Source organism: Bombus terrestris, chromosome 9, assembly GCF_910591885.1.
Source record: "Bombus terrestris chromosome 9, iyBomTerr1.2, whole genome shotgun sequence".
NCBI lineage: Eukaryota > Metazoa > Arthropoda > Insecta > Hymenoptera > Apidae > Bombus > Bombus terrestris.
In genome coordinates this window covers 13,452,921-13,473,140 of record NC_063277.1, presented here as the reverse complement: position 1 = coordinate 13,473,140, position 20,220 = coordinate 13,452,921, and the positions used below count along the sequence as shown (strand labels likewise).

The 20,220-nt window shown below is 35.3% G+C and overlaps 3 protein-coding genes across 8 annotated transcripts in view; 1 reads left to right on the top strand and 2 right to left on the bottom strand.

Moving 5' to 3' along the window:
• Window positions 1-2,626: 2,626 nt before the first annotated feature.
• LOC100648829 (ras-related protein Rab6) lies at window positions 2,627-11,374 on the bottom strand. Of its 2 annotated transcripts, none has more exons than XM_048408913.1 (6): window positions 11,132-11,374; window positions 10,419-10,477; window positions 9,678-9,837; window positions 9,394-9,599; window positions 9,240-9,306; window positions 2,627-6,420 (listed from the first exon to the last, which is right to left on the bottom strand). In XM_048408913.1, the coding sequence occupies exons 1-6, from the start codon at window positions 11,199-11,201 to the stop codon at window positions 6,347-6,349; spliced, it is 636 nt and encodes a 211-aa protein (XP_048264870.1). In that variant the 5' UTR covers window positions 11,202-11,374; the 3' UTR covers window positions 2,627-6,346. The 2 variants fall into 2 exon arrangements, with proteins under 2 accessions (XP_048264870.1, XP_003397812.1); XM_003397764.4 differs by lacking the exon at window positions 2,627-6,420 and adding an exon at window positions 7,539-8,790.
• Window positions 11,375-11,579: 205 nt separating this feature from the next.
• The window catches only part of LOC100648714 (protein FAM8A1), a 34,711-nt gene continuing 26,070 nt past the window's right edge, over window positions 11,580-20,220 (bottom strand). The window contains exons 1-6 of one of the 5 annotated variants that reach the window (XM_020864406.2): window positions 15,899-15,924; window positions 13,057-13,262; window positions 12,809-12,955; window positions 12,445-12,565; window positions 12,248-12,371; window positions 11,580-12,184 (exon numbers count right to left, since the gene is read on the bottom strand). In XM_020864406.2, the coding sequence (XP_020720065.1) occupies window positions 11,846-12,184; window positions 12,248-12,371; window positions 12,445-12,565; window positions 12,809-12,955; window positions 13,057-13,262; window positions 15,899-15,909 (948 nt within the window). In that variant the 5' untranslated portion in view covers window positions 15,910-15,924 and the 3' untranslated portion in view covers window positions 11,580-11,845. Of the gene's footprint in view, window positions 12,185-12,247; window positions 12,372-12,444; window positions 12,566-12,808; window positions 12,956-13,056; window positions 13,302-13,873; window positions 13,915-14,041; window positions 14,178-15,898; window positions 15,925-20,220 lie in introns of those variants that run through there. The other 4 variants (XM_012311989.3, XM_012311990.3, XM_012311988.3 and 1 more) reach the window with 4 other exon arrangements.
• Window positions 14,244-20,220, top strand: part of LOC100648521 (beta-arrestin-1) — a 28,057-nt gene continuing 22,080 nt past the window's right edge. Inside the window, exon 1 of the mRNA XM_048408449.1 lies at window positions 14,244-14,442. The gene's annotated coding sequence lies outside the window, so the exon portion shown is untranslated. The remainder of the gene's footprint in view (window positions 14,443-20,220) is intronic.

Below are 20,220 nucleotides of genomic sequence, written 5' to 3'. Positions count from 1 at the left end.
GATACGACAGAGTGGGGCCATTATCGAGTAACCTCAAAAACATTTTAATCTCGAACATTTTCATGAAATGAATCGGGCATGAACGACTCATAAATACAAATTTTTATTCGTTTGTTCGTTTCAAGCTCCACTAATTGAATTGTGTAGATTGGGATACATTTATAACAAGCTTGCGAAAATCTCGCAAGTTCGTTTCGAACCGTGACAAGGGCGTGCCTTTCGAAGGAACACGGTACAAAGAAAGATTGCCTTCGGTTTTCATTATCGCAACAGCAAACGAGCGCTGCACTGATCTTAGATATGCGATCTTGATCGTTCGTACTTCATTAAATATAAATTGCATAAACTGAATGTACTGATTAAGCGGAAACGAATTGATAAGTCTGCAAAGAGGATTAGTGTGAATTTTTCTCTTGTAAATAATCTTCCTATGCTTCGATGAAACACATTCATTTGGATTTCCATAGAATTTAAGTGCCTCTTTGCCAAGATTATTTTGGTATCAATTCATACTTTCAACTAAATTTATTAAACTGCATAATACAATAAATCTTCGTTGATTTCAATATTCCCATTAATTTAAATTAATATTTTTTTTATCTCTTTATCCTCATGAACTGTTCTCGAAATGATAAAGCTTTATCAACATAGATCCTACTAATTCGGGTGGCCGTTTCTATCAAAAACCAGCTTTTTATCCCAATCAACGTGGATTACGTAAATTTTATTATAGCCTTTTTTTTCGACAAATGATTTTTATACAGTGATTCGCCGTTAAACTCGAAGCTCTCGCAATCCGAATTTTCATTCGGTTTGTACAATTCAATCTCTAACCGACTCTTGCCAACTTCCCATTTGAAATGCTCAAATTAATCAAGTTGCACTCCAGCAAATTAAAACGCATTTTTTTTTCTCGACGTTTCTTATAACTTCGTTTTTAATTAGCGGCAATATTTGCCAGACTTACCCAATTATTCGCTCTCCACTCGACTCACCAACGCGTTCACGTTGGCGGAAAAAGTTCCTCGGCGAAACGAAAGGTTGTTCGCAGGCTTTGGCTAATTATACTCTTATTCTGATTGAAATTAAATTTGATGGGAAAAAACGAGAAACAAGTGTGTAAAAAAAAAACGAAAGAGAGAGAGAGAGAGAGGAATTAAACAATAGGCGTTCGCTCCTCACATTTTTACAAAACTTTCCCGTTAGTTGCCCCTATTGAGTCGAAACCTCATCAACTGGCTTCACTTTTATTCTCAAAGTTCCGATTGTTGGAGAACTCTTTCACAAATCGAACCTCGAAACTTCTCAAGGAACTCAAACTCATCTTCGATATCGCCATTCCAATCCCTCCGACCGGATGTACATCGTCACCGTATCCATGTTTATACCCTGCGAACAACCGAATGCGGGCTAACAAACATTCTCTTCGAAGTATACCGTGGCCTAACTACAAGTATCGCTGTAGTATTCGTTTACACTAGCGGTTCAATCAACCTACGGCATCATCGTAATTGCATTAAACAGGCTACCCAGTCTCCGGAAAGGTCTATCGTGATCCAGTGTGACGGATTACAGTCGAATGCGTTATGGATACGGAACGTCTGTTTTCGAGGAACTCCTAATCGGGCTGAGAAGATAACGCGAATATACTCTGATAGGATTGCTTGATTGCAGTGCTGTTACCTGTGATTAAATCACCTTGCTACGCTAATCGAATTATAGTGTCTCAGTCAACGTGAGTATGTCATTGATTTATTGCGTTCAATCCCGGAAACCGGATCGCTAGTGTGAACTTGGAAATCTTTCCACCTAATACGATAAAATGAAAAATAATCGGAGGAATCATCTCCTTAATTCGGATCGTTGCTTTCTAACCAGCGTTACGCATTCGTTGCCTAAAGTCACATTCGGTCTTCGATTGTTAGGGTAAAATGATTGTGGCTTCGAAGGAACTATGAGTCGAGGAGGTTGAAATTAGTCAATAGAGAGTAGAACACATATTTTACTCATATCCAATCGAACACAAACGGGTGTATCGAATTCTTAAGCGAAGCGTGCTACAGTGTTTTATTCACAGAAGAAACATAATCTTCGGTACGACCGATTAAACTGTATAAAACAAACGCATCCTTCTTTATCGCAGTTCTCCTCTGATCTCGGTTCGTTGTAGCACGGACAAACGCGTAAATCGAAGAAACGACGACACGTGTCCCCTAATATTAAATACGATACAATCGGTGTGTTTGTACGTGTGTGTGTGTATATGCAATTGCTACAGCTACGCGTAGCTTCGAAGCTAAATAAGAAATATCATGATTTACTACTCGTTATTTACGTACTTCGATATTGCGCTATAGCAAATGAGGGAAACGATAAAAGATCCCGAACTTGTCCTCGGTATCCATTTCTTTCGCCTCCTCAACGAATCCAATCGCGATAGTTATAATAATGTAATATGTGTACATTGCTTATAGATGACGTGAGCCATAAATGCATTTTTAGTCTTCCGGTCTGATCGGGATGTTCAGGCGCGTATGTAGAACGATGCAGGTACAAACGCGAAGGAGCTTGTTGTCGGTCGTCGATCAATTTCCCTTACATCGATCTCGAATGAATCAAGAATCTCTGGTGTTTATTTTCAATTATATTTCTGCAAGATCTCGTTTTATCACGTTAAACAAAAGCGTACATTAGTTTCTATTTTATATTAAATATGTCGGAGAAACTTAAAGCCTTGAAACATTTAACCCTTCGAGTCTCGGATTTTCATTTCCTTTCGAACGAAGAATAATAGGAATCAAGGAAACATTCTACTATAAGTACCAAATTATATCATATAGAGACAGAAAATCTAATATACAGAAAGGACATTCCCACAAATTTCATTTCGCTTCCTACGTCGAAGACTATATTACGAATTCATAATGTTGGATTCATAATGTTTTACAAAAAGATCCATCACAAGAATTCTACAGCCTCGATGACTGGAAGGGTTAACTTTACAATTAATGAATATCGCACCCTACTGCTACGTTAAGATTGACAATTTAATTGCAAAAAGACGATACAGCGAATACCTCTATTTAACTAAGAAACATCGGCTACAATAACATTACCACATAACGCGGCTGCCTTGCAAATTACATTCACAAGAATCCTCCGAAACGCTACAAATCATTATTACTACTAGATTATCAAATCTCCGTTAACCCTTTCGCTACGAAGAGCAACCACGTTACAAAACCGAATGTTTCCTTTCTCATACTAATATTATTTAAAATAATACAACGTAATTCCGTGTGTCTAAAGGAACGAATATATTTACTCAAGACCCTACAAACGAATATTTAGGACTATCTCTTAAATAAAATGCAAGCTTGATAAAAGAAAATATAAGATCTTATGAAATCTGGATACCTTTTTCGTCTTACTAAATAATTCTAATAAACGTATTCCATCCCTTACACAAACATTTGTCAATACTTTCATAGATGTGTTTCACGCAATCACCAATTATCGTAATTGTCAAATCACGCTTGAGTGACTCGATACAATAACGTAACGCTTCGACGAAATTCGTGACAATATTTTTTATTTAATCGGCAATACTCTCGTGGCGAAAGGATGGAACCGTAACCGAAAAGACCTCACTGTGCCCCAACGAAACAAGCACCGTGGATTTTTGAACGATCCATCGATCGCGTTCTTTCCAATGATAGATCGTTCCGACTAGATCGACGTATCTCTACATTCGTTCGCTTCGCCAGCGTGGAGGAGACAATCGCTGCAGCCGCGTGGAGATCGAGAGGACTTCCTTTAGTTACATCGGAAGTGCGCCCCTGACGAGCGTTGACGCGTCCTCTTTCTCCTTAGGCATGAACATCGCGAACTAGGCGATAAAGATTAAAACGAGTATAGCAAAGTTATTCCCCTCGTACGGAAATATCTAAGGGAATCTACCCTACGTCGAGCTACGGCCGTATTTTCGGTCGAGGAGTCTGCAGCCGAGTGTCTTCTCCGCGGAACACGAGGCCGAATGAAAGAAAAATATACGCTCGGCATGCACCAACAAGAAGTCAAATGGTACGAGTCCTTTCCCCAACCGACATTTTTAGGCGCTTTTTAGATTATTCCATATCCATAGCTTACAGTACATTCTTCAACGAGAATATGTTTTTCCCGAATAGAAAGTATCGAACGTAATAAAGTATCTTCGATCTCTCCAAAACGTAAACTTTCTTTGGGATTCGTACCACAGAACTTCTGGATGTTCGTACGCTGCAATACAAGACGGTGCGAATCAACGCTACACGACACGTTATTACACAAGGGGCTGCGCTAGAGAGACAGTTTAACGTTGAGAAGAAACGGTGCTAGTGCACGTAGAGCTCGCGATAAGCACGGCGGATTAATGAATTACATATCACTTAATTTCTGTTCCATGTTTCGTTCCTTTTTCCATCGTTTTCTTCAAATAGAAGCCTTATCACATCAATGTTCAACGACGACGCCAGAGGAAACTACGCTCGTTCGCGACTTCAGTCACGTGACAAGCGGAATTTTCTCATCCTTGCATTTTCTCCACAGATGCGTCTACCGTTTCGTTTTTTCTAAATTCTAATTAGCAGATGTAAAATTGGCCCACTTCCTTCATGGCACACTCGATTATCGCTGACAGAACACTGAATGTCGCGCTCGAACCAATTTACCCGCGAATTTTCCGAGTTCAGCCGCTTCATTAACGAGGCTGTCGCAACATCTTTTCCTCCAAAGCGCTTCATGTTATGCCTGGCACAATACAGTATTAGTATTATAGCTCGAGTATATTTTGTTTCGTTTTATTCGATTCTGATTAAACAACGGCGTGCTCAAAAGCGTTCAGTCTCCTCGATAAAACACGAGCAATTTCGTCGCTCGACGCTCGTCACACGTCGTGACACACGAGACAGGTTCATGAATTGATGCACAGTGCACACACTTTTTTTCATACTGATTTCTACGTTTTAGTCATTTATGCACTTATTTGTGCACGTGTGTTTGTGTGTATCTCGTTAGAAAGAAGACGCAACTCTAATTTTCCTTTCAAACTGAAATACCGATTCTCTTTCATCTATGATCTTTCATGTAACCTGCTGAAACAGTCAACAAATTTCATTGGTTCAAAAGATAACATACTGAAAGACAAAAATTGAATAGTTACACAAGTTAATAATTATATAAAATGGCGAGTGAACGATTGAACACATTTCATTCTTTTCGCAAATTATTCTCTTCAACGTGCGTCTTCTTTCTCAATTTATGAACGGATCGCATATCGAGTCGCTCGCTTATTTATCAAGAAATATTGAAAAATGTCTATAAAGATGGTTAATTATGATTACAATATTATAAACCTTGAACAATCCACCATCGAACAAACTTGCCAATAACATGTTCTACGTGTGAGTAATAATTTTCGCAAATGATCCAGAAACAGACCGTTCGATCATTTGATTTCCTCGACTATCTTGTAAACTAATAAAACGTTTTACTTTCAGTCGTTTTCGTTAAGGTCTAGAATACCTCTGTCTAAAAGACTCTCGTCTAAGCTTCTCGGTGTCTTGTGCGTGTTGAGTAGATTTTACCTCGAAAATCGCGATCCAAGGAAACGATGATAGGATGAGCAAAGAACGTTGTTCGGAAGAAATTGGTGGCATCTCGACTTCTCGAGTCGGCTAAGCTCGACGAAATTTTATGGAAAAGTAAAAATAGTAATATCGATGTACTTTTTATTTATTAAACGATTCGCAACATCAAGAATCGTGATATGTACAATCTCACAGAAAAGCTGTTTGCATATTGCTTCGATCGCTTAACTACGCATTGAATGATATTCCAACGAGCATGGAAGAGCCATCCTATCATCGTGATGTAGCTATTACATCGGTCATTCGTTTGATGGAATTTTTTATTTCTTTTCTGAACGACGTCTATTTGCGGTTCACACCGTAATGTGTAAAGAAGATCGCTAGTTCTCGTCGAAGAGTGTCTGGCGGGTATAACAACATAACAACGTGCACTATAACCGTACGAAGCTGTTCTCGGAGTAATATGAATCATAGCAAAACGCTCAGTTAATCACGCTATAGTTAAACGACTTAAATGAGACTGATTGGGGCAGAAGTAGTCGGTAGTAAGAACGGTGTCAATGAAACGTTTTGTGCCTTCGTCGCGCGTTAACTTATGGGCCACGATGTAGACATCAGAAGAAGCCAGCATCTTGTTAATAGTACGTGATGATTTTTGGTTCGTATCAGAATGTCTCAAGGAGTTAGCATTATTAGCTGCACATTGATAAACCACCTCCCTAGCAAATGCAGCCGCTCTCTCCCTCCGATTCGGAGCCGTTCTGCATCGGTGATTGATTCTGCAAATCGACAGCTGCTTTCGTGTGTTAAGGCGTTATCACAGTAACCATTCGATTGCCATTAATATTCAGCTATTAATTCATTTAAAAAAAAAAGGATCAGCATGTCGATCAATTTTCGTATCAATCTTACAAATTCGTGTAAATTCTAAGAAACTGCTAAACCCTAAAAAAGATCGTATTAATAGATTTGAACGATTCCTTGTGTTTAGGCAGTATGCTGAGTTATTATATTATATCAGATTTTAGAAGTTTTACGAAGAATTTCTCAAGTGTCTATACGATTTTTGACTCTGGATATCGATCGAAAATTTAGTCCCATTGAAGTTGAGTCAGTAAATGTGTATTTTTTTTTTTTCGAAAGCTAGGATAGATGGTATTCAAAAAGCATATAAAATTTAAGTAGTTTAAAAACGGGACGGAGCATTCCCTAACATTAATAACCGTGAAATTTTACAGCCACAAAGCACCTTAATTAGAAATTATACAATGAGTGCTATCTCTCACATCCTCACGATATGATACAAAGCATTGTATATATAGGAAAAATAGAGGCAAAGTGAAATATTCTGTATATGCCAATAACTAATTGTTCAAGTACGTCATAAATTATGATCAGCTATTATCACTTGTCAGCCCGACTGTTCATTGAGTACATTAATCATAGTCGTTATCGGAGTTTTTAACGTTTTATAAACAAAATAACCATTTTTCTAGCCAGATAAGCAAGTAATTATCAGTATTTTAGGTTATTGTTCAAATTATGTGAAAGTATATTTAGCTAGCTTCATTTTCTTTCTACGAAGCTGATAGCGAAGCAGAGTAAAAACTATAGAAAATACTACAAAGGCGACAGACCTTTTATATTAGAGATCTTATAAGAAAAAAGATTTATAATGCAATATAAAATAAAATAGAACTGCTTCTGTTATTTGTGTGGTTTTTGTATCATTAAACTTTAAGTGTTTCACTTTGTCCCTATTTTTCCTATATGTATATAAACCCTAATTAAAATATTATACAGCTAAAAATGAGACTTATACAATGATTACGAAATAAGGAAATATGTATAACGAGGAAAAATGGCAAGAACAAATTATGGTTCATAAAAAAATCAATATAAAAAAAATAATAATGCTATTAGATGTTTTTATATAAATAAAATATTACAATAATTATTAACAAAAATATCATAGTATTAGGTATAATAGCATTCTGTCTATCCATATCCCAAATTTTAAGTTAATATATACAAATTCAATTTTGTCAAAGCTTCTGAAAATGATTCGATCTATCTAAATTTCTTTCTTTCCTTTTTTTTTTTTTTTGTTTTTGTATGAGTATATATAAATGAAATATTCAGTTCCAAGTATATATAAATAATACTTCAATAGGAAATGCAACATATTAATTTATGCAGTGATCGTTCTAAATCAAGGAAAACCATTATACATGAGCAATGTTTTCTTAAAATATTTATAAAAAATGAGATATCGTTAACTACTAATTTTGCATCGTTGAAATTATTTTTCTCCTTATGTTCATTCACAGTACGCTCGCAGGTACATATTATACGAGTTGCCTTTTATACTAAATCGGTCCACGTTTCAATCCAGTGCATCCATAAATATATAAGATTTTTATTGCTCGCGTTTGCAACCAGTTCAAATCGATAACGAATTGTAGTTGACTATTACTTTGACTGCATTTACGCAATACGTAATTACATGATTTCAACATTAGTTTATCGCGTATTGCAACTTATATATACATGATGATAAATACATATGTAGTATATATATAAGTGCACCATATATCATGCAATTGCAGCACTGATCATGCATACGACTAGTATTTCATTCAAATTCTTTTTTATCAGAATGCAAAATATAAAAAAAATTTAATTACTTAAAATTACAAATATTCGTAACAAACAAAATATTTGTCATAAAAATTATTTGTCGATTAAGAAAATGTTCGAAGCACTATCTAGGATGACGATTATTAACTACCGACACGTCAAAAAAGCAAGCGGCTCTGATGAAGTACAAGAGTTTAAATGAATTAAATTATGTTGATAATGTACTAGTACACACAAACACGTTATTGTGTAAAAGCAGTCTGCTTAAGCTACCGTGAGATATTTATCTTTTTTCACGAAAAAAACCATTATAGCTCCTCAGTACAGTGCTACTCCTTTTCACATTATAAACTGTGGAAAGGGTACAGACTGAATATCACTGTCCTAGCATTGAAAGTTTAATTTATAAATTAACTTATATCAGTGTGTTGTCTACCATTAGGCTGATCGGTGGTTTAACATGCACAACTGCTCTCCGATGCTTTCAGTTCAATTGGTGTGTCCTTCAGAACTACTTCTTGCACTACAGGTTTAGCAACACATTAAGGAAAACACAAAAAGATAACGGAAAAAACTGAAACTGTTAATAATGTTAAAAAATAATGTTAAAAGTAATGGATTCAAAACGATTCTTAGAAAATTAATAATGGTTATGAAAAATTTAAAAGTATATAACATACATATTTAATTATTCTAGAAAATTGATAAAATATTACTGTAAAATATATCTGAAATTTAAATAATCAATGAAGTTTCTATAAAATATATTGAAAGATTACTTTGATAGACTGAAGTCAAGTAATCTTGAAAATAAATGATATTCAAACTATGTAACAAATAAAAACCGAATAAAGATTGAGGATGTAGGACATATTTCTTAGTGCTATATTTGAAGAAAGAAAAATCCCTGAAATATGATTATGTATATGTACCATGCAGATGTGCACATTACGTATCTTACATAAAGGATACTGTCTTCGGGTGGCTTATTTTCAGTGGAATCCATGCCTGGTAAAGCTGCTGCTACTCTTCTAAAGAGCTGGTCAATGAATAGAATAGAATTAATATATTACAATTTTAATTAATATAGCAAAGAATAAATGTTTATTAAGCAATAGAAACTTACCTGTTTCACATTATATCCAGCTTTAGCACTAGTTTCAATAAACATTACATTTAACTCTTTAGCTTTTCGTTCACCTTCTTCCATTGAAACTTGTCTTTTATCACCCAAATCTGTTTTATTACCCACTAACATAATAATTACATCACTTCCTCTTTCAGTCCGTACATCATCAATCCATTTTGATGTTTGATGAAATGAGTTTGCATCTGTATATATAGTTCACTTGAGCTCATGATATAACATGACATAGCCTATACTTTATCTCTATTTCAAATTAAACTTACTAGTAATATCATACACCACCACTGCAACAGTAGAATCTCTGATATAACTAGGTATCAAAGATCTAAACCGTTCTTGGCCTGCAGTATCCCATAGCTGTAATCTTACAGTTCTATCCTCCAGATACATAGTTTTGCTTAAAAAATCTATACCTATTGTAGCCTGTAATAAATAGTATAGTATTTTATTGTAACTTTCCATATAAAATCATTTCATTATACCTAAAATATTTTAATTAAAACTAACATATTGAAATTTCATATTTTAATAAATTCACAAAATAGAAGTAATAATAGTTGATGATAATCTTATGATATTCCTGCATTTTATTTCTTTAATGACATCTATTACAAAAAATCAATGTCTTGGCTCCCCCTTGGTTTCTCCTTACTGATGATTGATAATGTCCATTTTATACAACAAAAGTGTAAGACATATAAAAATCATAACTACAATAAAATGAAAGATAAAGATATAGATGAAAGTACAAATTTATAACATTCTCATAAGATCATTGGAAAATATGCCAATGAGATATGGATAATCTCAGAAATTTTGATTGTAGGTTGTGTGGTAAAAGAGAAAATTAAAGAACTGTTATATTTAAATATTTATAAGATAACATATTAATCTATGTCACTAAAGCAATCAATTTGTTATTTGGTATTTATTTAAGACTATATGTAAATTTTATGACATATGCATATATATATATGTATATCACAAAACCAATAGTTTCATACCTGATACGTGTTGTCAAAGCTGTCATACATAAACCGTGTGATAAGAGAAGTTTTTCCAACTGCAACATCAAATCACACGATTAATGGACAAAATGTACTATTATACGTTTAAAAAATCAAAATACAAAATATAATATAGTTGTACAGAATGTAGTTCAGAAACATACATGATAATGAATTATTATTATAAATTTAAATCATATTGTAGCCATTTCTAAAAATATATAATTCATAATAAAATTACTATCTTCCCTTGGATAAAATATAAATTATTGAAATTTATTCACTGTGACTAGATTTTACAATATTGCGGTATATCGATATAGTCTGCAATCGTTTAAAATGAAACAAATATATGAAACAGCGATACGAGATTAAGTGCATAAATAATGAATTTTAATGGTTAATAGACATTTTTTATGAAAATGATGGGATTGTACAACTACGTAGATATAAAATTATAGGTATTGTTAAGACTAAATGCAATTTTAGGATGGTGATAACAAGAACGACGCCAAATTCGATCGCAACGATAAAGTTGCACAGTGACCAGAAATATTGATCTATAACCTAGAACGGTCATCATTGGAACTGATACATACGACAGAAAATATGGTATTTGATACACGAGAAATCATCAGCAAGATAAAACGGACATGTACATCAACAATATTGATCCAAAATCAACGGAAGTAGATTTAGAAAATACATACCGCTCTGTTCACCGAGAAAGACAAGTTTAAATTTACGCAACGGGTTTCCAAAATCACCCGAAGACGACATTTTCTTCGTATATTAGAACTACTACGCGGTGGATTATAAGTACTAAGCACACGTGAATAACTTAATTGATGCAACGAGTCATTAATTTTCACGAGAAATCATCTAGCTTGACAGGTCGCAAAGCCACTCCTTCCTTCACTTGTAGGGTAGCCACGTTTAACTGGGAAGTGACGTCATTGGTTAGTTGTTAGTCTTATTAGTTTCTAATCTTATTCCTCTAGATGGCGCTAAAAAATTTAAAATACATCGAAAAAATTGTTTTTTTGTTACTGAAGATTTCCACAAAAATGTTTCTATAATAATTTCGCAAATGTTATAAAAACAATATGTTAAAAAATTATTAATGCCATATGTGTGGGGATTCAAAAAGCTTGAAAATAAATTACAAAATGTTTTATTAGTAACTGTGTTAGATAAAATCTGTACAATCTCAATGGTATAAGTCTCAAGATAATTAAGTTTTGTTTTTCAAATAATTGGTAAATTTATATTATCCAAAAATTGTAAGATTTCCCGTAATACATCTAGAAAAATATTTCGTAGTATTGCGATAATCGATTTGTTTAGTTGAACGATTATATACATATTAGATACGCTTGTGCACACACGATATATACAATGTAGGTATAATTTTTTTGATCTTTTTATTGTTGATGAAGTCTATTATTATTTAAGTTCCTATGAGGATCTTCAACCACAATGGAATTACAAAGTAGGTCATAAACAGTTCTGTTAAACCTGAAGAAAAATAAGGCAAAGCATATAGGGAATAAAAATGCTAAGATCATATTCTTCACAACTGATCTTCCAAGTGCTAGTGGTAAACCTAAATCTATTCCTGGTGAAACAAGTACAACGTCAGGATCATCAGGTCTATCAACAGGTGTAACACTACGGCATTGAACTACCTTTAATCCCATCATGAATTTTCCAGGTGTTGCACCACCAATACGACCATTTACACCATGTTGAAGCCAAAATGCCTAAAAAAATGTTTTCATTAAGCATTCATTACTTGTATTATTTTCTATCAATAATATACATACCTCAAAAATGCACACTATTACACGATGAATTATTTCTAGTATTAATATGCCATATGTCATTTCCAAAGCCATTTTATAATCAATTCTCAAGTTTGCTCGTACCAAGTCTAGATCATCTATATCTCTAAAATAAGATAAGATGATGGCAAGTCAAAGAAAGATGAAACTATAAAGAGAAAAAGATTAATCATACATACATGAAATCAAAAACATCAATAGCAATGAAAGTAATGGAAAACTTCAAAAGAAACAACATTATTGTATCTATAAATTCTGCTGCAAATCTCTTCCATATTGGAGGTATACGGTATTCAAATCCTGAAAAAACCGTTTTCTTAAATCTTAATGGAGAAGATAATCATGACATTAGATGATACAGATGAAAATGTATGTTTCAAAAATACTGCATTATGCGTAGCTATTTAAAAACACATAAAGCAGCCAAACATTTTGAAAACAATTATACAAAATGCAGTACTTTTGTAATAAAAGCACATATAGTACTAGCTGAACCTCTGTTGGAATGTGATGGACACAGGAGATATCGTTATGACCTTCTACCTTCAGCTCCAGGAGGCTGGAACGGAGGTCCTACATAATCTTGCGGCCTTCTTTGTCTGAGTGGATTGTTTTCCTGGCCATTCGTGTCAACAATTAACCTATGTGTATTTGCTACATTTGATACTTGTGATGAGAATGACGGTACACCTATAATTATTCTATTTTATAGAATAATTTTGTTACATTGAGAATTCATAGTAACTTGTAATTACATGCTTCATGAGATGACAGCAATGTGACAATCTTACCAGATGAAGGATTTATTATTTGTCCAGACATTAAATAATATGGAAACATTGCAGCCATGCTTTGCCAAGCATAGGCTTCATGTAACCATTTTTCTAATTTTTTAAAATATTCCGAACGTTCTTCAGCAGCTATCATTCGTAGTTGGTCTTTATTTCCGCTGGATTTATCTTCTTTTGTATCTTCATTTTTGTCATCTGCCATATTGCTGTTTCGTAAAAACGTATCAAATAGAAATATTATCAACCTGCTCGAAGGAATAGTTTTGTTTTAAGATTATATAGTATGGCCCAAGTCGATTTGTTTAAAATAACAAATAATAATGCTCGGTAATTATCAGTAAGAATAATTTGTATTCACACGAAATATTAATTTTCGCACGCAAAATAGCAGACTAAAAAAAGTGAAAAGTCAGTCCACAACATTAACAATAAATAGGTGAAACAATCATACGCCTACTTTACACGTAATTCTTGCTCTTTACATTGGAGAATGATAGTCTCGAATAAAATTTTGCGTATTTGCTTAAAGCTGACGTGTATAATAACAAATAGATGATCATTGATTTTTTAAAAATTCACTAGTAATGTCATAAAAATATTATCGTAACAATATTACATGATCCTTAACGTATTTTCTTCTTAAATTTAATGCTCAAAGAATCGTTAAAAAATTTTTATTGACAAACATTTATCTCGTCCAATTGAATTCATCAACATGTTACAACTAAATAAAAATGCAAGTCGTATAAATGCTACTATAAGATGCTTTGTATATGAATCAAAATGAAAGATTATTATAAATACGTAAAATGCATACAATTGTGACCTATTAAAACATTTCATTTATAAAAATGCATCTTTAAAGAAACAACTGAACTGAAGAAGTTACAAATCGAGCATAACCTATGTAAGAGAATCCTAATACTTTCATTCGATGAATATAAATTATACAGAAAATTCGTATAGAAAAAGATAATATGAACACCTTGATCACGGGAAGCTGGAGAGACGAAACGTAGGAAATGAAAAATACCGAATAGAAATAAAAAGTTACTACTCGCTAGCAGAACTGAAAATTGCGGGAACTAAAAACTCTAGTATGCTTCTCAAACCAGGTGGCAGTGTGCGGTAGTTCGCATTGCGGCGCTAGCTTCTCAGGGCATGACGTACTCGAAGCATTCGTGCAGTAATCACGGTCAGAGAACGTTTCTGACGATTCGCCTCTTTCAGTATTTCGCGTTTACGAAATAAATAAGAGCGTAACGCATAGGTGTCGTGAAGCAGTGTGTCGTGCTGATTAGCTGTGTTCAATTATAGGCGTTAAGAGTGACAGTTTGATCTTGTCTTGAACAGGGTGTGGGCCACGACGCCAGAAGAAACATTTAGGTAAGATCATCTTAACTTTGATCGTATAATAACATTTTCCTTGGTTATATTAGCGAGCACTTAACCGGAAGGTAATATATACGTAAGATAACTAACAATTTTTCGAAAAACACGGTATTTTTCGTGGAAAAATCGAGTTACGGTGATTCCTCAGTCACGCGTCAATTCGATGGAATGTCGCGCTAGAATTCTGAGAATATAAGCGGTGAGTTACAATGAAAAATCGAATCTCCCTCTTCCACCGACGCTGTAAACAATTACTTAAACGCGGCACACATTTCCCATTGTCTTAAAAACCCGTATTTGACCGTTGTTAGCATATTATTCACCAATGAAGAGTATCGATGAGTTAGACTAGCGCGTGAAGATCGAAAATTCGATTTAGTTCCAATTCCAAAGCAGAGGTTAAGTTATAGTTGAAAATAACCTCTCAAATATACACCTTTATCAAATATACTAACATGAAACATACGCGATGCTCCAAATCGGAACACGCAGCGTAGAATAACCGCAGAGAATATTAAAAAGTATAAGTTCGATTGAAATTCTATGATTACGAAAAGCAATTCGTGATCCACGTGCTGTGCGAGTTGCGTGCGTGTGCTCTAGCGAGGAATAAAAAAACCGTTGGTAAACGAGGCCGACAAACATCTAGATACACGCGTGACGTTGCGTCAATATTTCAGAACAAATCAGCCGAATAAGATTTAACCGGCAATGTTGCGGATCACTTAAATCCCCTCTCGCGGGTTAGAATAAATGCAGTTTTCCATCGATCCGTTTTTAGTAGATACTCTATGGCTATATCTCGTGGGAATCTTCTTGATACCTATTATGGAAACGCGTTGCTCTTGATGGAGTGTCCAACGTTACAAAAAAGGAATACAGAAAAAAAGGGAAAAGAAACGATTGAGGAAAGGAAAGATACGAAACGATATATGAAAAAAACGTTGGTTGATTTGGTAGGATGCGTACGAATAAAAGATAAAGCTTTCCCCCAAATCACGCATGAGGTGAACGGCCGCAGGCATACTGAATCTCATTCACTCGTCGTAAGCACCTTTACGTTTTCGGAACCGGTTGCACCGAATTTATGGGAAAATGGCCGAGCACCGTGGGAGCCTGTACGTCTTGTGCGGCTTTTCTCAGTCTGCTATCGCTCGTTCTTTTAATTTGAGCCGGTCGAACGCGGACAACGTCGCGGCATACCGCATTGCATACTAATTTCGCGGCGTCCCGGTCAAATTAAATGCGCTTCTACACGCGACACGTTTCCGGTTCCGCCGACATTTCGACAGCTCTGCCAGTGTCATTAAAAACTATCGTCGGTAAAACTAAAGTTTCTGTTTTATTCTTTTAACAAATGTATCTCTTTATATTTTGAAAGTAAGCACACGAACTTCGATCACATTAACTTAAATTCCGTTAAAACGCTAAGTATAGTTGTTTCTTATACCTTCCTGTCATTTTCGAATTATCGATCGATGAAAATCGGCGATTTTTCGCCGTTTGATCAATGTGTTTCTCGATAACCACTGTTTCCGTTGATTGAGTTCTCTGGCGTAGGGGAAGCTCACGATAACGCAAATTGCCCTACTCGATCGACGCCAGCGGCTTGCAGCAACATTTCAAATCTCCTAATCCACTGTATACGGAAACATAAATAAATGTGGTGACTCGATTAAAAATTGTAAACGGAAAAGGAGATATAACGTAAAATTTTGTTATCATAGATGTGTGCAAAGTAATAGCACTGCATAAATTTCTACATTACTACGTATAAAGATAGATACTTTATCATTGATCATGCAATCTGTGTCATAAAGCTGATACAACCGGAGGTTTGAGATAAAATATTTCCTTTCCTTTTGCTGCCGTATTGGATTCGTATTTTAATATCTTTTCTATAAATGAATTTCGAGTTTAATCACGCGGATTTAATTTTTCGAACGTTATCGGTCGCGACAATATATATTCCACCATATTGCCGGTGAAACTGCAGTTATTTATGATCATCGATTATTAATAATCGTCACGGAGAAACAATGACGGTTTCCATTCTACCGGTGCAATCGAATCGTAAATTAATATTTCCATAGTTTCGTACAATTTACAGACAGACGTTACTTTTCACCCACCTAATATAAGTAATCTGTCCGCGTGTAATTTATTCGCGTTGATTATAAATCGGTAAATTGCAAACGTATCCCCGAGGTAAGCTTAAACCCCTGAGGAGTCGGATAAACGCGAGTTGTTGCGCGCCAATTTTAATGGAACTTTGTAAGGCAGATACAGAATCGAAAGATATCTGACGAACGTTCAATTGTTTCCATAATACTCGATGAATTTTGCTTCTCTGTTGAATTCCTGGTTGCAACCGTGTCTCGGCAGAAGGTTTCCAGCCACATAGTTTCTCGTTCCTTATAACAAAGGGAAGCAACGCCACAGACGGTCTTTTCTCTCGTCGAAATTCCAAGGATTCCGTTCTCGATTTTCAGCCGTCGCATTCCCGCCAATTTCGCCACTGTACAGAGACTCGCCTCCGCAATTCGATTCACGCAAAAGTATCGCGGATCGTCCGTTGTGATCGATGCACGATTGCTATCGGGAACAATGGGTTTGCATTCGTGGACTTCCGCCAGAGTGAAACGCATACGCCCAACGATTTACAATGGCCAGGCAATGGGGTTTCGAATCGAACGCTCTCATGTAGAACTGGTGAAGCGACGAATCTAAAAATCCTTTTTATCGCGTACATGAAATTTCGACGACCAGTTTAGGATACCCGCATGAAACTAAGCGATCGATGGTCTAATTAATTAGCGAAAATGTGATTCTGGTTAGTTCTGCAAGAGTGGTTTCGTGTCGTGGATGGGTTAATTAGATCCTATCTACGGGAAACTCTAAAGAACGAACAGACCGAAGGTTATAAGAGGCCTGACTGTTCCTCTCTTTATTCTCCATTTCGAAAGCTCCATGCCGCGACCGCATCGTTGATATTCTAAGTGCATGTCAACTGCAAGATTCACAGGCAAATAAACAATATGTGTTTACGAATGAAAAATACACTATCGATCAGATTTAATACCTACGTTGCATTTGAAATTGACAGAAAGTTCTATTTTTTTTTTTTTTTTTTTTTTTTTTTATAGCATTAAAGCATCAAAACGTAAGGAAAACTGTGTGATGTTTAATGCGTCGAAAGTGAAGCTTCTCTGTCGATGACTAGAGTAATTTCGCTAACGGCGTCGTCGTTCTATAAACTGATTTCCACTGAAATTCCGTGCGTGTGAATAGCGGCACAGATGAGCTCTTCGTCCTTTCCACGAATAGAGCCGGATGAAATCTGGTTTCAAGGCGTGGAAACTCCAATTTTTGCCTAGTTGCGCAGAAAATGCCATCGGTAGGTTCAATGGAAACGAGATCATCTATTTTAGTATAGCAATATCCCAATTTATTTCTGTAGGATTGTTTTATTACGAAGATTGAACGACAGCGTGGATTTTTCGAGAGCTTAAAACGCGCAATTAACTCGCTGACATATTACAGAATGTTAAAGAAACATATAAAACGACGATATCGACAAGATAAGAGTATCAATTAAAAAAAAGAAAAAAAAAACAGATAAAGCATCGATATTTCATCTATACGCAGATGTTTTTTCGTTTTACGAAACAGCAGAGAGGTATTTTCTTCTGATTTACGATCGAAACATTCTAAACATCGCGCGGAAAATTTGCATTTTAACGCATGTAACGGTAATTCCTGAATTGTAGTTTCTCAATATCCTCTAATGTTTGTCCAGTATTCGTAGAAAACCTTGCAAAATATTCCTAAGTTTTACGCAGTATGCGTGATATAATATCGTCTTATGGTCAGTCGATCCTCTGTTTGTTTTAGAAACAAATATATCGCGATACGTAATGTATCGATTAAGTAAATGGAACAGATAACAAACTCAGCTTTGTACCGTGATATAACGCAAGAACATCGTGAACAGATCTGTAATTACAGCGGTAATGAAGCATGTCTTAAAATGCACTGTGACTGATCAAAATAATAATTCGAGTCTCCTTCGATTAGCGTGATCAATGAAGCGCATTAAGCATTACGTAAACTATGATAAATTAGATTTATAGTGTCGTAACTATGCTTAAAATTCTGTAGAAAATTTCAAGGTTCAAAGTTCGCTAACGTCACGTTTTGATAAGAAAATTCCGATTCCGCGAATAAGATAAAGAAAGACGGAGCTGGTAATCCGGACTTTCCGACGAATCAACATCCTATTTCTGAATCAATCGTCGCAATCTTCGCGTCGGAATGAATTTACGATATCCGCAAACGAGATAAAGTTTTCATTTTAAAGACGATCAAGCCTGATTAACAGACAGCTGCTTTTTATTCCGAGTGGCCGACATTTCTGAAATACCAATCAATCAACATGAATCATACGCTTCACGATGCAGATCGACATTCTCGTGCCAGTGAAACAGTATCTGGAAATCGGCGTGCATCTCGAAGGATGCACGGGTCGACGATTACGCATACAATGGACTTTTGATCCTATTGTACGATCGCGATTTCCTCAGTTCATCATCGATCACTCATACAGATGGTAGAGACGTGGCAAGAAATGTATTTAGTAAAGAGCAACAGAGATATTATTTCGTTGATGTATTTCAATTCCGAAACGTTGGTTCGACGGAAAAAGTTTGGAACACTTGACGATCTATGACGAAAATTAATGGTAAAAGGAAGTGAGAGACTGGGAGCGACATTTGAAGTTGCTGATACCAATGGCGAAATTACAGTCTGTGAAATAAAACTTCTTATAAAGCGTGGTTAGTTACACCAAGGGGTAGATGCTTTCTAGAAGAGTTCCGCTTTACAGACAGCTTCATCAGTTAGCCCATACCGATCAATATCTGAAACAATCTCGAGTGCTTAATCACGTACTCGATATATTACGATATTCGGCGATAAAAACAGAAAAAGATAACATAAATGAGATGAACAATATCCTAATTACAAGACACTTTTCTTCAAGATTAGTTCGTTCAACATTCAAATTAATTAATTCGTCTTATCGAATAGTGTGATCATCAACGTATGGTCGGATTAAATTCGCACATAACTATTCTAGCTAATGTTTGTTCTGCCTGGAAGATGATGATGATCGTGTAGAAACACGCGTGCGCGCGAAATACCACGGAACGTCGTAATCTACGGCAAATAAAACTAGGCGTTCTGTTATCGTGCTACGATTCGAAGATGTTTGACTCGAAATAAAATTTATTCATTGGTTATGCAGAGTTCCACGATATCTATGGTTATCTATTTCGCTGAGACTGATCACGATCGCGAACTACGGACTGCTTATTCAGCGCGAATCTCGCATTGAGAAATTGATCGACTTTCCTAGGGTTGTTCCGTCGTCCTGAGATCCACTCGACATTTATTCACGCTAAAAGATTTCTTATAATTCGGTCCATAGATCGAGAATGACAAATTGTTTATTGATTTTCTATTTTCTAACTACTTTATATGATTTTTATGGCAAATATACGAATAAAAATCACGCGAAATACGACGAAAATCTGATTAGGTATTTTGTGGAATTTATCGGCGTTGTTAAATCATCATTTAATAACGAGTATCGTAACATGGTATTTATAGAAATAACTATCTTTTCCTTTAGAATTGTAATGCTAGTTCTGATGCAAAGATAATCTATGCAATAGCACCCCATTGAACGTATTGCCATTCTATTTTCCTAAT

What these genes read in the sequence shown, in the direction of transcription:
- LOC100648829 (XM_048408913.1), bottom strand. Translation starts at nt 11,201, where the DNA reads ATGTCGTCTTCGGGTGATTTTGGAAACCCGTTGCGTAAATTTAAACTT. An exon ending in CTTTCTCGGTGAACAGAGCG is followed by an intron (nt 10,478 to 11,131) that starts GTATGTATTTTC and finishes TTGATGTTGCAG; the next exon opens with TTGGAAAAACTTCTCTTATC. An exon ending in GCTTTGACAACACGTATCAG is followed by an intron (nt 9,838 to 10,418) that starts GTATGAAACTAT and finishes TATTTATTACAG; the next exon opens with GCTACAATAGGTATAGATTT.